This window comes from Antechinus flavipes, chromosome 1 (assembly GCF_016432865.1).
Source record: "Antechinus flavipes isolate AdamAnt ecotype Samford, QLD, Australia chromosome 1, AdamAnt_v2, whole genome shotgun sequence".
NCBI lineage: Eukaryota > Metazoa > Chordata > Mammalia > Dasyuromorphia > Dasyuridae > Antechinus > Antechinus flavipes.
This window is the reverse complement of record NC_067398.1, coordinates 244,376,704-244,391,474: the sequence shown is the minus strand read 5'-3', so window position 1 is coordinate 244,391,474 and position 14,771 is coordinate 244,376,704. Positions and strand designations below refer to the sequence as shown.

The window sequence follows — 14,771 nt, the reverse complement described above, 5'->3', positions numbered from 1 at the left end:
CCCCCCAACCCCTTCCCACCCCTGTCTCGGATAAAACTGGGTTTGCATCTGGGCGCCCCAATGGTTGGACCAGGCTTGACGGAGGTGGGCCGAAGAAACTGCGCATGTGAGATGAGAGGAAGCAACTACCCCGAGAAGAGGGGGACAGAGGAGACAAACTTGGTTCAGTCCGCGTCCACGCAGTGTGGATTAGCCAACCGACTCGAGAGACGTGCGCACGCCACCTCCCAGTTACGCAGGACCTCCGTCATCCGGAAAGCCCAATCAAAAAGCAGCAGGAAGGGGCGGGGGAGCCGGGGAACCGGGACCAGATATACGTAGGACTAATCAGGATTCGGGAAAATGAAAGGGGAGGGGTCAGCTCCTCACACGATCCAATTACTTTTCCTTGGGCCACCGATCTCCACCTAGACTCCCTTATTACGAACGCCGTCTTGGCCTATCAAAGATCGAGTCCTTCTGAGGGGAGGGAAAAGAGGAGGAGAAGGCGAAGGAGACGGAGAGAGAGGAGGGGCGGGGGAGGGGAGAAGAAGAGAGAACCTAAAGACAACGGGAGAGCGCGATCAGCACCCCCGCCCTTTCAACGGCCGCTCCCAGGCCCTTAAAGGGGCAAGTCAGGGAGAGAAGAAGGGAAGAAGGGAAGAAGGAAGGACTTTTTATGTCGGCGGAAAGCAAAGCCATTCCCCATCACCATTGCCTCACATCCGGGGATTTGGGGGCTGCCCCTTCAGCCCCGCCCCCCCTCACGCCTTTCATGGCGACCGGAGGAGGAGGCTGGAGAAACTGGGCTCAGAGGAGGCCCCTTTAAATTTTCTTAAAGGGGAGGTTGCTGTACTCGGAGGACACCAACGTCTATCTTAAAGGGGAAGCTGCCGGACAAGAGCTGCCAAATCACGGACAGGGCCGTCGCAAAGACTAGGGAGAAAGTGACTTCTCATCTCTATCTTCCTCCCCAGGCCTTTTAAATTCGGTTTAAAGGGGCGCATGTGAAGGACTGTAAATTAACTCATTCCCTTAAAAGGGGTCATTCGTGTCATTAGGACCTTAAAAGTCTTGAAATTAGCAGTCTTCGTTACCTGAAGGGTCTTAAATCCTTTTAAAGGTTGGGCCTGCGTCTGTCTTAGAGCTTTGGTGCCGTTTGTAAAGGTTTGAATCTTTTCCTCAGGAGGACTTGAAAACCACCCCTCCCAGGGGGAAGTCCGCTGCTCTCGGAGAAGCACAAGGCTTTCTTAAAGGGACTGCTGCTGCTGCTGGCAAACTTCAAAGTCTCGTTAAAGGGGTGGTTTCCCCCTTCTCCCTCAGGAGGACATTAAGCTCCTTTTAAAGGGGTGACCTACACCGCCCGGAGGACTCTGAGCCCGTTCTTAAAGGGGTGGTGCCGGCTCCCATCTTCCTCAGGACTTTCGGCTCCCTCTTTAAAGGGGCGGCCCCCAGCTTTTCGCCGGGAGGACTGTAAACCCCGCCTTAAAGGGGAGGCTGTGGCCCTCTCTTCCTCTTCCTCCTCCTCCTCCTCCTCCTCCTCCTCCTCCTCCTCCGTCTGTAGCCCCCGGGGTTCCGGGCTTGAGGGGTGGCTCCGGTTGCTCCCGGATGCGGGGCTGAGGGCGGTCACCATGGAGACCGCGGCGGCCCCGGCCCCGGCCCCCGGCCCGCCGGGCTGGGGCGGCGAGGGTGCCTCTCAGCCGCGGCGGCAGCGGCGGTGCTCGCGGCGGGACCGGGAGCGGCGGCGCCGGGGCGGGGGGCGGCGGGCGGCTGCCGGGGACGCGCCACGGACGCTACTGGGGGCGGCCTCGGCGCTGCTGCCTTCGTCGTCGTCGTCGTCCTCGCCCCCACCCCCGCCACCCCCGCCGCCGCCGCCGCCCCCAGCCCGGCCCTGGTCGTCCGCCTCCTCGGGGGAGCGAGGCAGCCCCCGGGGAAAGAGGCGGCGGCGCCGGCCCCCCCGACCCCGGGGCAGGAAGCGGCCCCCCGGCTCGGGCAGCCGAGGGGAGGAGGAGGACGACGACGAGGAGGAGGAGGGCGAAGAAGAGGAGGAGGAGGAGGAGGACCTCATCGATGGTTTCGCCATCGCCAGCTTCGCCAGCCTTGAGGCCCTGCAGGTGAGGCCTCGGTGGGCCTGAACCCAGGCTGGGGGCTGTCAGGGCCGGAATTGGAGTTTGGGAGGAAGGGACTGAAGCCTGGGGGCAGAGCGGGGGAGGAGACCTAGTCGGCGGTGCTCGGGACTGAGGGGCCGGCCTGGCAGGAGGGGCAGGGGGGGATGGCATCCTAAACCAGAGCAACCGGCTTCTCTGGCCAGGCCTCTGCCCTCCCTGGGGGGTGGGAGGGGAGCCGATCCCCAGGGCCACCTGGCTGCGATGGAGCCACCACACCCCAGAGCTGGCTGGCTGGCTGGCTGCTGTCCGCCCTCCCGGGCTGGCCATTCATCAGCAGGCCGTAGGGCTGGCCTTGGAGAAAAGAGTAGCAGAAGCCAGGGTGGGCGGGGGAGGAGGGAGCCTGGCCTACCGGAGGAAACAAGCACAGTCTGTCACAAGTAGCAGGGCCTAGAGGCAGAACCTGGGTTTGGGATCAGAAAAGAGCCCGGTTCTATCTCTTCCATGATGCTTGTTAACTATGTGACTATGGATGAATCTCCTTACTCTCTCAGCCTCAGTTTCCTTATCTTTAAAGTGGGGTTCATGCCTGTAACACTTTTGCATTTATATATCAAACGGCATCTGGTACATAGTAGGCAGGTGATAAACATTAGTTTGATCTTCATTGTTACCTTGAGGATCAGATGGGATGGTTACAGGGAACTATGAAGACTTGAAGTGCTACATAAATGATGGTTTTTATTTAGTTTCTCTCTCTCACCTGTCTACTTTTTGCCCACAGAAGGATGCATCCCTTCAGCCCCCAGAGCGACTGGAGCATCGGCTAAAACATTCCGGAAAGCGGAAGCGGGGGGGTGTAGGGGGGGGCCGAGGGGAGCCAGGAGACAGCTCAGACCGGGAAACTGGCCGGCCCCCAGGGGACCGTGCCCGAAAAAGGTCTAGCAAGCGAAGGAGGAAAGAGGTGAGATATGCCATCTTTTATTCTCCTCTTCTTCAAATAACGTCTTATGCCTTCTCTACCGTAATGTTTCCACAATTCCCATTTTGGTCCTTCTGTAGCTAACTTGGTGTATCAGTGCTTTGTGATTTAAATTGGGGGGTCCTACACTTTAGGAAGGACATGAGCAGACTGGAACAGGTCCAGAGAATGGCCCTGCAGAGAGCTGTGCTAGGACTAATGGTGAAAGTTTATAGGGTAGTGCTTTTAGAAGCATTAAAGAAGGGGAATTCCTGTATTCTAAAGGAAGCTGGACTAGATGATCTTTAAGTTTACTTCTAACTAATTTTTGGAGGACTAGACCTTGGGAACTTAAGAGTCCCAAAGGAAACAACTCTCCCAAGGACATGATGAGCTGGGGGTCTCAGAATATGAATCTTGAAGGAGGTGGGAAGCAGGCCAAAAACTGCAGATATTTCATAAATATGAGTTTTTGACTGCTTTGTGGAGTTGAGAGGGAAAGAGGAATGCAGATTATCTTTAAACATTCCTTTGAAGAGTTGTAATATTTCTCACATCAAGGCCCAAGTGGTGGACAGCACAAGAAGACCTTCCTAATGGTTAAAATTGTCCAGTAATGGAAGGGTTGTCTTTGGAAATGTGATCGGGAGGTCCATGGGGTGTGTTTAAGCTGAAACTATGACTGACCATATGTCAGATTAAAGAAAAGATTTTTTTAGGTTGGAAGGTTAGATTGAAATGACCTAAAATGTTTATTAATATTTAAGATTCCATAACTCTTTAGAATTGGGACAATTAAGACTGGGATTAATCTAGGACTGGATCAGATCTTCTGATAGAATCAACGTTAGAGCTTGACTTGGACAACAGCCACAACAACAGAGAGTCAAATGCCTGTTTGACTCTGCCTTTGACTTCTTCCTGATGAGTGTCCCTCACCTGTATACTCTTCCCTTATAGGCCTCCTCCCGAAACTCTCTGGAAGCCGGATACATAGTAAGTGTTCCTTCCCTGCCCAGTTTTTTCCCACTCTCTCTCCAGCAGACACTGCCGTGCCCCCTGCCAACTCTTCTCCCCTCCCCTGACACTTCTGTCTCTCCTTCTCTCCAGTGTGACGCGGAGAGTGACCTGGACGAGAGGGTGAGTTGGTGGTGCATGTGTTGGGTGGGGGCAGATCTTGACAAGGTTGCCCAGAGGCTATTTGGACTTGGGACTGTGACACCTTTAGGTAGTCTTTTGTGCCACCAGGAACTGACTGCTTTCCCTGCTCTTCCTTGCCAGGTCTCTGATGATGACCTCGATCCATCGTTTACTGTCTCAACCAGCAAAGGTTTGTTCCTGGAGGCCAGGGCTGGGGTTGAGGCTGAACACAGCAGGAGATTAGTTGCTCCCAGGAAGGGAGGAGGGACAGCAAGCACCCAGTGTGCTACTGATGTTGTACCTTCCCCTCCCCTTTCAGCCTCGGGCCCCCATGGCAACTTAAATGGGAACTGTGAAGCGAAACTCTCTGTGATCCCCAAAGTGTCGGGGCTGGAGCGGAGTCAGGAGCAGCCCCCAGGACCCGACCCGCTGCTAGTGCCTTTCCCTGCCAAGGAGCCACTGCCTCCACCGGCCCCCCGACCCCCAACCACTCCCCCAGCCCCTATGCCAGCCCCTGTCAGCCTACCACCCCCACCCCCACCCCAATTGCAGCTCCGGGTTTCACCCTTCGGCATTCGCTCTTCCACTTATGGCAGTGGCCTGGACCTCAGCACTGGCAGGTAAGTTACCTCAGGAAACTAATTTGATTCATCATGTGGTTATAAGTTTATATGTGTAGTCCTTCTGTTTATCCTATTTTAGGCATTGATGAAAAAGGTTGGTGTCTGTGCTGTAAAGGAGCAGTCAGTCATTTTCACTTGGGAGGGAACAGATTCGTGTGAAACATTAAGAACCATAGAATATTAGAGCTCATTTTGCATATAAGGAAGCTGAGACCCAGAGAGGGAAGGTCATTTGTTGATCACCATGTCATAACTAATAGCAAAGTCAGGATTAAAGGCTAAGTCTTCTGACTTTTTGTGTTCTTGACACTCTGAAAAGGGAGCTGAATTGGAAAATAATTTAACTTGGGGGAAAAATGGAAAATTTGTGAAAGGCATCCTGAGATGCAATAATCCCAAACTGTATGTTTTTGAGTAACATAAAACAATGCATTTATAGTTTAAAGCTATGGGAGCCAGGGAAGAGACAAATTAACAGTCCAGATAAGTTAGTAGGATAGATGAAAAAAGATGATGTAAAAGGATGAGGGATAGGAAGCAACAGAAATGGGAAAAAAGAAAGCTGCTCTGCCTGAAAATAAGTCCATGGTATACATCTTCATGTTTGTCTGTAAGCATAGCTTGAGGTCTTTTCAACACCAGAAGATTCATGATGGAGGAAAGCTTTATAAATGCATTGAATATGAGAAGGGTGCCGTTAGCAGGTCTGACCCTCAAGTAAACAGATAGGATTCTTCCAATTTTTTCATGTTTCCCTGCTTTTTTTCCTCACAGTTCTTCGAGGCCACCTCCGAAGGCTCCTGCCCCTCCAGTGGCCCCACCTCCACCTTCTTCTTCTTCCTCTTCATCTTCCTCTTCCTCATCCTCATCTTCTTCAGCTCAACTCTCCCATCGGCCCCCAACACCCTCCTTGCCCTTGCCTCTGGCCAGCCATGGCTTTCCCCCTACTGGGTTACGGGCACCACCTCCACCACCCCATCCTGCTCTGTTCTCCCCTGGTCCTACTCTACCCCCACCCCCACCTTTGCTGCAGGTGGCAGGCCACCCTGGGGCTGCGACGGCCAGTGCCCTCTCTGGTGAGTGCCCTAGAGCCTACGTGGCTTTGAAAGGTAGAGAAGAGGCACTGGCTTTTAGATTGGGGAAATTAAGTTTCAAGAGATAGTAGATCTAGGAGGAGGGTGTGGGTTGAAGCCTGAAAGGAAAGAATGAAGGAACAAATGTTGGGTCTAGAAGTAACAAGAAGATATCCCAAAGAGGATGGAGCCCAAGGGAAAGGAATAATCCATGGATCAGCGCCCACGAGGGCGAGGCCTGAATAGGGCAGTTGGGTGGCCCGGAGGAGAGGGGCATAAATCCCTCTCTCCCTCCACCCTACCCTATCCTGGTCACCTCTCACAGAGCAGGAGCTGATGCGGCAGGACCTGAGCACTCGGTTCCTGAGCGCCCAGGGAGGCCCCGAGGTGGGGGGGGCAGGGGGCTCAGCCCGGCCCCTGGCCTTCCAGTTCCACCAGCACAACCACCAGCACCAGCACACCCACCAGCACACCCACCAGCACTTCACCCCCTACCCTCCTGGCTTGCTGCCCCCCCACGGTCCCCACATGGTGAGATTTTCCTCCCATCCAGGGGCCTTTTGGGGATGGGAAGGGGCACTTGAAGCCTTTGGAGAGGTGGGGTGAGGGATGGTGCTATACACTCTGAGGTGGACAGGGGGTGGGGGGAATGTACGTGTCTGTGTCTGTGTTTCTGTGTGTGTCTGTGTTTTGATTCTAGGGTGGGAGGGAGCCATCTGAACCCGAATATTGTAGAGCTGTCCAGAGGGAGATAGGAAAGTCTAGCATCTCTGGCTTCTAATTTATTCCCACCTTCTTTCTCATAGTTCGAGAAATATCCAGGAAAAATCGAAGGCCTTTTCCGGCATAACGTGAGTGCCGTGAGGGGCCCTGGTTTGTAGTTGGGTGTGGGAATACTTTGGCAAGTTTCTTTCTTGATGCTTAATGAGCAATTGTTTGGTATAAAAGACAACAATGTGTAGGAACATGGCTACTTGCAGCTTCTAAATCTGTCCTAGGAGAAGATGAGACCTCACTGAATTTTAGTTATAGAGCAAGACAAGAGTATGATGGAAGAGAAAGAGACTCTGCTGTTCTATGCCCCCAGTTTGGTCATTTTTTTCCTTCACAGCTCTATGCGGCCTTCCCCCCTGCTGTCCCTGGCCTCCCCCCTGGTCTGCCTCCTGCTGTTTCCTTTGGTTCTCTGCAGGGGGCTTTCCAGCCTAAGGTAAGTTTCTAAAACACAGATATTCTCTTTTCCTACCTATCTTAAATTGGGTGCTGCTTGTCCCATTTCCAAAGCCCTAGGGAAATTAACTTAAATTCCAGATGTGCCTGAGGTCACCAGATATCTCTTTACCCACTCTCCCTTCCTTTATCCAGAGCACGAATCCAGAACTGCCACCACGACTGGGGCCGGTCCCCAGTGGGCTGCCCCAAAAGGGGACACAGGTGAGTTTGAGGGAAACAAAAAAGGGCCAGATCTTGGCAATGAGGAGTGGGAGTAGTGAGTACATTGGAAGCCTGAGAGGCACATAGGCAAAATTTGGAATTTTAATAGTTTGGGGGTTTTCTTACTTCCAGAGAAGTAAAACTATTCTCATTGTAGGCTTTTCCTAGGGACTATAGTCTTTACTTTCCTAGGAATAAGCTGCAGGGGTTTCAGGGAAAGAATTTCTTAAGGAATGACAAGGGTAGAGGGAGAGTATCCAGAAGAGGAAAGTTCTGAATTGTCAACAAGGCTCATTAGGCAATTAGAACTTTTTCGGACAAGCTTTTAGGAGCAGGTAGTAGCCCAGGGAAAGGGGCTTAATAAAATGGCTAAGAGGGCTCTTTTACGGGGAAAGAGCTCTAAGGACTGATCTCTGGACTCGGAGGCCAAGACCTTAAGGTCAAAGGGAAGCTGAAAATTTAGAGTCTGGGTTTGTCAAAATGAATACCTATGAGTGCGTATGAGACTAAAATGTCCTCCCAATTCTGTTCCGCCTTTCAGATTCCTGACCATTTCCGCCCCCCACTGAGGGTGAGTAGGTTGGGAAAGGGAGTGGTTCAATAGAGATGGGCATGGGATAGGGTCTTATAGGTGATGGGAAGAAGTGAAATTTGACTGGGGAAGGCTGACGTCACTTCTCTTCCATTACTTCTGTACCTCAGAAACCTGGGAAGTGGTGTGCCATGCATGTGCGAGTGGCCTATATGATCTTGAGACACCAGGAGAAAATGAAGGTACCAGGACTGGTTGAGGGAGGGTGGAGCTGAATCAGGGAAAGTTGGGAGCTGGAGGCATGAGAGTGAGCTGAGGGAAGCATAGGCTCTCCTAGTAGCCTGATTGACTTAGCACACATCAAATAGTGGAGCAGCAGGAGAATCTGCCCCCAAACAGCTTCCCTATTTGCCCATGGGGTGCCTACAAGTTAATCAAGGCCTCATTCCTTTGAGGCTTGAACATTTTTCATTTCTCAGGAATTGCATATAGAAATGAAACACCTCCTCCCATATACACTGCACATTTATATGTTTTCATTTTTTAGTATTTCAATTTTACTCAGTTATATATAGAACAATTTTTTTTTAACATTTGTTTTTAAAATTTTGAGTTCTGGGCAGCTAGGTGGCAGAGTGCATAAAGCACCAGCCCTGAAGTCAGGAGGACCTGAGTTCAAATGTGGCCTCAGACACTTAACACTTCGCAGTTGTGTGACCCTGAGCAAGTCACTTAATCCCAATTGCCTCAGCAAAAAAAAAAAAAAAAGATCTAGATTCTCTCCCTTTCTCCTTCCCAGTCTTCTCATTGGGAAGGCATACAAAACCCCCTGTACAAAAAAACTGAAGTGATAGAAGCGAAATTCTTAAGAGGGTCTGATTTATCAAATTGTTTTCCATCCAGTTGTCTCTGTGGGAGTGGAGCTAAGTTTTAGAGAGAAAGACATTGGGTAAAGTATCCATATGAGGGCAATGACTTCTCAAAATGAAATTGAGATGGGACCTAAGACTAGATTTGCCTGTTTCCTCATTCTTTTCAGGGGTTAGCACCCTAAGGAAATAGCATAGAGAAAGGGAGTAGAGAAGGGAGGATACTAAAATCCTTCACCATAGTCATCTTCTCCAGTTAATGCAGGGTGATCCTCATAAGCTGGATTTTCGGAACGATCTTTTACCCTGTCTCCCCGGGGCCTATGGAGGCCTTCCTCCTGGGCAGGAGCTCTCTCACCCAGCTTCCCTCTTCACTGCAACAGGTAAGTCTGGGAATGAGTACTAAGCCTGGGAGTCAATTTTCACAGGTTCCAACAGTGACTATGCCACTAACTATAATTGTATGATGTTGGATAAGTCACTTAAGGCTCCTCTCTTGGCCTCTATGTCTTTACCTATATTTATAAAGCGAGTCTTTCCAGCTCTTCCCTTTGACTGATCAATAGATCTTAAAATCTTAGTTCTAAATTACTTTGCAGAAAACTTTGTCTTAATTTTTCTTTCAGGTGCTGTCCATCCTGCTGCCAACCCTTTCACAGCAGCTCCCGGGCCCCCCGCATCCTTTCTGAGCCCTGGTACCCATATTGGTAAGAGCCATTCCTCATAGTTATCCCAATACTAGACCCAGGACTAAACTAAGGAGTGATAAGGAGCCATTCCCAGAGGTCAAGAACCCTTAGTCCTTCCCAATTATCCATGGCTAGTTTCCTCAGTGTCTCCTGAATGTACCACACACATTTCTCTGAATCTTTGCTTTTTGTGCTCTTCCCCTGCCTGAAAACCCCTTCTCTATCCCTCCTATCTCTCTAGAGCCTTAAGATCATTTGAGTTCAGCTTAACTCTGGCTCCATTAAGTAACAAAGTTTAATGGCAAGACCTTGGCCTTGGGGTTAACATGCCTTTGCCATTAATTCATAATGTGACATTTAGTGAACCATTTCTTTCATGGCCTTGATTTCTTTATAAGATGAGGAAGTTGGACTGGATAATGTATAGGTCCCTTTAAAAGATAAGATCCTTTCTGTTGTTCTGGGTCTAAGAAATCCCGTTGCCTTCCCAACTATAGTTATTTCTCCTTCTTGGAAATTTGTACCACTTGTCTTTCATATTTATTTGAAGTCTTATATTACAACTGCCTTACATCTCTATTTTTTGATCTTTTATACGTATTACTTGTCTCCTCAGGAAGATGTAATTCCTTTGAGGGTAGGGGCCTTGTCATACTTCGTTACACCTTGAAAAGGACTAGAGAAAGGTTAAGTGCTATGACTGATATTCCTATCTCTCCTCCAGATCCTTTTGGGCGTCCTACCAGCTTTGCGTCCTTGGCTGCCCTCTCCAATGGGGCCTTTGGGGGCCTGGGCAGCCCTACGTTCAGTGAGTATGGGGGTGTTGTGGTCAAGGGAGATGGGGAAAAGAGTTGAGGTTCTCTTTAAGTTTGTGTTGGTCCTGTAATCCAGTGGTAAAGATAGTTATATTTTGTCATCTCATATTTAGCCTAAAGCTCCTGGTTCTTAAGAGTTGGCCAACTTGGATTTTTTCTTTCTCTAGATACTGGTGCTGTCTTTGCCCAGAAAGAAAGCCCAGGGGCTCCTCCTGCCTTTGCCTCTCCTCCTGATCCATGGGCCCGGCTGCACCGTGGTCCCCCTGCCTTTCCTGCCTGGGCCCGACCCCCTGAGGCTGCACGGACGCCTGGCTCGGACAAAGAACGTCCAGTGGAGAGGCGAGAGCCCTCAGCCCCAAAAGAGGAGAAAGATAGGTATGGCTTTGCCAAAGCACTGTGACTTTCTACCTCTTTTTCTGTTCCTCTGACTTCAGCTCCATTTAACCTTTATTTATTTCTCCATCTTCTGCTCCCCTTCACTAAGAAAGAATCTAGTTTCTAGCTTCATTTCATTTTTCTTTTGTGATTGTCACTTGTTCTTCATTTCATTCATGCAACAACCATTTATTAAGCACATCTCTTCTCCCTTCCCTTAGGGATCTCCCATTTTCCCGACCACAGCTTCGAGTTTCCCCAGCCACCCCCAAGTCCCGGGCTGGGGAGGAGGGGGTAAGACCCCCCAAGGAGCCTGTGAGGGTGAAGGAAGAGAGGAAGGAGGAGGTCCCTGGGCCTCCCAGCCTACACCTGCTTTTTGATCGGCCCCGACCACCCCCCTTCCTGGGTCCCAGCCCTTCTGACCGATGTGCCCCCTTCTTGGAGCCCTGGCTGCCAGGTCCTCCACGCCTGGCCCGCCCCCCACGATTCTATGAGGCTGGGGAGGAGCTGGGAGGGGCAGGAGCTGTGGCCACAGCTCGTCTCTACGGTCTGGAGCCTACCCATCCACTACTCTATGGTCGCTTGGCCCCCCCACCTCCTACCGCAGCTCCTGGGCCCCCTCAATTGCTTAGCAAGACACCTCCTGGGGCCCTGCTGGGGGCTCCACCCCCCTTGGTGCCCGCCCCTCGGCCTGGCTCCCCCCCTAGGCCACCAGGGCCGCCCAGAGCTGACAGGTGAGGGGAGGGGCTGGGGGTAGAGCTCCGTTTCCCTCCCCCCTTTTTCACTTCCCCACCCAGCCTTAGGGTGGAGATTGTGACCCTACTTGGGAGGGCAAAGGTCATGGCCCCCAGGCTTCTGTGGAATTGTCATGGGGTCAGAGGTCACTACCCCAGCCATGGGATCATACTGAAAATAGAGGCCCCAGACCTACCCCCCACCACCACCAGGGGTTAAGTGCAAGAGCCACTCTCTAGAGGGATGGGGGTCACCTGGAGGGCAGAGGTTGTGACTACCTGCGAGGCAGTGCTGTTCCCTCTCCTTTTCCCCCCATTCCCTCCCCTTTCCCCTTTTAAGTCTGGGCTCCCTCAGAGGGTCCCATGGATGCTAAGCCTCCTGACAGCCTCCCGTAGGCTTATCAAGCCTAAGGCCAAAGTCACACACACCTAGGCCTCTTGTTTCCCCTTCCCTACTGGGGGGAAGCAGGGTGGGGCTGCTGGGACATCAGACGTCACCAGTGACCCTCCTTCATAGGGTCAGAGAAGATGGGGGGTTAAGGGGGAGGGGGGTTCCCTGTACATATTTATCTCCCCTTCCACATGGCCCCCCCCCAGGTGTTTTGTACATTTTTACAGGGGTGCCCCCTCAGTCCAACCCCTCTTCCCCCCTCCCTTGTTTAATTAAATCCTCAGACTGGTGCTCTGTTCCCAGCCTCTCGCCTCTCTGTCTGGGGGGAGGGGGGAAAGAAGGGAAGGAAAGGGGAAAGCCTGGTGGGGAGTTGGGGTTGGGAACCCAGCAGGAGGTACCAGGGACTTGGCTTTATTTTCCTCAGGAAATTGGTGATTTACGTGAGGGACAAACGTGGGAATGGCCTCCCTGAGTCTTTTCAGTTGGGCCAGGATGTATGGAATTAATCTCACCCTGCCATTCTAGGAGGAAGGGGAAAGTCCTCTTTGATTGGCTGGCAAGGCCACTTCTCTCCAGCCTTATATCTTGTTTCTTTGTCGTCCCCAGGCTTCTGGTAGCCTGAATTCTTAAGCCTCAGAATTTCTGTCCCTCTCAATGTGTAGGTCCTGGTGCTCTGGACCAAGTATCCCCCGGGAGTCAGTTTTCCTTTCCCAAGAATCTTGGGGGGCCTGCTGTCCTAAGGCAGAACTTGGTGTCTACCTTTATGCTGCTTCCTCCCCTCAGAGTCCCTGAATTCCCTGGCAGGGAGGCTGAATTCGTCATGTCCCACAGACCAAAGAACAGGGGACGGAGCAGAGCAAGGCAGGCAGGTCCTCAGAAGCTACCTGCCTTTCTGAACTCTTCCTAACAATAACCCTAGTCCCAGCCTGGCCTCAGGGAGTTGCAGGTACCCCTATGTTCTGGGCCACCTTAGAGACTATTAAGGTGGTGGGTTTGTTTCAAAACAAAGATTCAGTTGGCTCCCTCCATGGGGTAAACGGGGGATGTTGGCTCTGTAATATTTGCGGATATTTATATAAAAAAGGAGTGTTACAATGCAGCTTATCTTCCTCCTCATTGATTGTATGCCTGGGATTGTGGGAGGAGGGAGGAAAAGGGTATCCAAACTGGGTGGTGTGCACCAGGGGACAAACTTTTGAGAACACTGACCGAGATTGGGGGTAGGAGGTAGACTGAGTACTTTGGGGACTTGTTCTAGTTTTCTCCATTCTGTTCATCTTATCCTTATGCTAAAATTCATTTTCCCCCAAATGAAACCAAGGATATAGCGCACACCTAGTTTTGAAACATCAGGATATAATGACAAAAATAATGGCCCATGAGTTAGGAGCCCATATCATAAAGATCTCTCTACTCTGCTGGCCTTTTGCATTCTATTAAAATCGGCAAAATTTAGATGAGTTCCAGCCAAAGAGGAGCAACCAAGTTTTTTTGAAACAACTACTATTGAATTATTGGTTTATTGTGGTCCTGGGCAATCTACTACTTATCTAAGCCTTAGCCTTTTCTGTATAATGAGAGCATCGGATTAAATAATCTCCAAGGTCACTTCCAATTTTTTTTTCTTATTTTGTAAGTAGGGGTAGAAACATTTTGTTTCACATTTTTAAGCCAAAAATTTTTGAGAGGAACACCCTTTACTTAGGCTTTCTCATCTCTGCACTCAGCTGTTTAATCTATCTATCACAAAGAACTCACTAAAAACAGCTGAGTAAAACTAATTTGGGACTATTTGGACTATGTGCTTACCTAGGTTTTAAAGAATTGAATAGAATGCAAGGGCCCAAATAGATGCAGAGGTAATAGTAGGTAATGACCTGCACCTTGATAGAAGCTTGCCGAATCCCTGATGACCAAATCACCACACTTGCATCATTCCTTTTTTTTTTTTTTAATGGAATTAATGTCTTCAGCAGGCTATTGAAAAATACCTATATACTCTCAGATGGGGAAATATGATTTCATGGGTCACAATATTTTAAATTTGAAGGAAACTTGCATGTGATGAAGTATAAACTGTCTTGTGTCCAATGAGCTAAACATCTGTTGAGCATATTCTCTATATAGGGCACTATGCCCAGCAGTAGAGGTACAGAGATGAAAAACATGACTTATCTGCTTCTAAGAGGCTTACATTTTAGCTGAGGAGATAAGACATGAACAAATGTGATGATTCAAGATAGAATAGGATAAAGGCAAAGGAGAGGGCTAGAAAAAGTTGAGTCGCTTTTCAGTCATATCTGACTGTGACCTTATCTGGTGTTTTCTTGGCAAAGATACTGGTTTGCCATTTCCTCCTCCACAACTATTTTACAGATGGGGAAAGCAAGGCAAACAAGGTTTAAGGACATACCCAGGATCACACAGCCAGTAAGTGTCTGAGCCCAGATTTGAATTCAGAAAGATGGGTCTTCCTGACTCTAGGCCCTGTATTCTATCCACTTTACTACCTAGCTGAAAGAAAATTCTCTGGGATAGGGAGTCCGACAAGTCTGTTTGTCATCATGTGATGGTGGTCTAGCCAGGAACTGCAGTGCAGAATTTTCCAATTTCCAGGGATGCATCTTAAAGATAAGGACTCATAGTCATATCAAAGCACTGTGACCTAGTGCAGAGTGTAGGAACAGGTGCCGACTGGCGGCTTTGTCACTGCTCAGTTCTGGGTCACAGATCCAAGACACACTGAGGAAGGGCCCTGTGCCCAGCAGTGGTGCTTGGGGTAAGGAGCAGTTGTGGATTTGGACTGTGTGCTGAATAAGGAACAAATTCAGAAGCAAACAGCTGTGTGGCTCTGATCCCAGGAGTAGAGTGGAGTTTCATCAACTTACAGTCAGTCTACAGTCTGTTGAAAAATAACCAGGGCAGAAATCCCAGACTAGAAGGAACCTTGTAATTCTGTTACTATGAACCAGTAGAGCTTTCCAGCTGGCTATAGTAGCTAAGTCCAGCAGCGGAAGTCTATTGAAACTCCAAAGGAGACCAGCCCAAGGATCT

The 14,771-nt window shown here is 50.2% G+C and overlaps 1 protein-coding gene across 2 annotated transcripts; it reads left to right on the top strand.

The window, feature by feature from the left end:
• The first annotated feature begins 1,595 nt into the window (after positions 1-1,595).
• Positions 1,596-12,816, top strand: FBRS (fibrosin). Of its 2 annotated transcripts, none has more exons than XM_051999104.1 (18): positions 1,596-2,093; positions 2,869-3,048; positions 4,006-4,041; positions 4,156-4,185; positions 4,327-4,375; positions 4,505-4,805; positions 5,583-5,884; positions 6,207-6,412; positions 6,688-6,732; positions 6,993-7,088; positions 7,244-7,312; positions 7,854-7,883; positions 8,015-8,086; positions 8,970-9,096; positions 9,340-9,420; positions 10,127-10,210; positions 10,385-10,592; positions 12,501-12,816. In XM_051999104.1, the coding sequence occupies exons 1-18, from the start codon at positions 1,611-1,613 to the stop codon at positions 12,622-12,624; spliced, it is 2,523 nt and encodes an 840-aa protein (XP_051855064.1). In that variant the 5' UTR covers positions 1,596-1,610; the 3' UTR covers positions 12,625-12,816. The 2 variants fall into 2 exon arrangements, with proteins under 2 accessions (XP_051855064.1, XP_051855056.1); XM_051999096.1 differs by lacking the exon at positions 12,501-12,816 and adding an exon at positions 10,814-12,007.
• The last annotated feature ends 1,955 nt before the right edge of the window (positions 12,817-14,771 follow it).

Bases quoted from the DNA above. Each gene is read 5' to 3' on its own strand.
- FBRS (XM_051999096.1), top strand. From the start codon at position 1,611: ATGGAGACCGCGGCGGCCCCGGCCCCGGCCCCCGGCCCGCCGGGCTGG. The intron at 4,376-4,504 runs GTTTGTTCCTGG...CTCCCCTTTCAG, and splicing joins TACTGTCTCAACCAGCAAAG to CCTCGGGCCCCCATGGCAAC. The intron at 4,806-5,582 runs GTAAGTTACCTC...TTTTCCTCACAG, and splicing joins CTGGACCTCAGCACTGGCAG to TTCTTCGAGGCCACCTCCGA.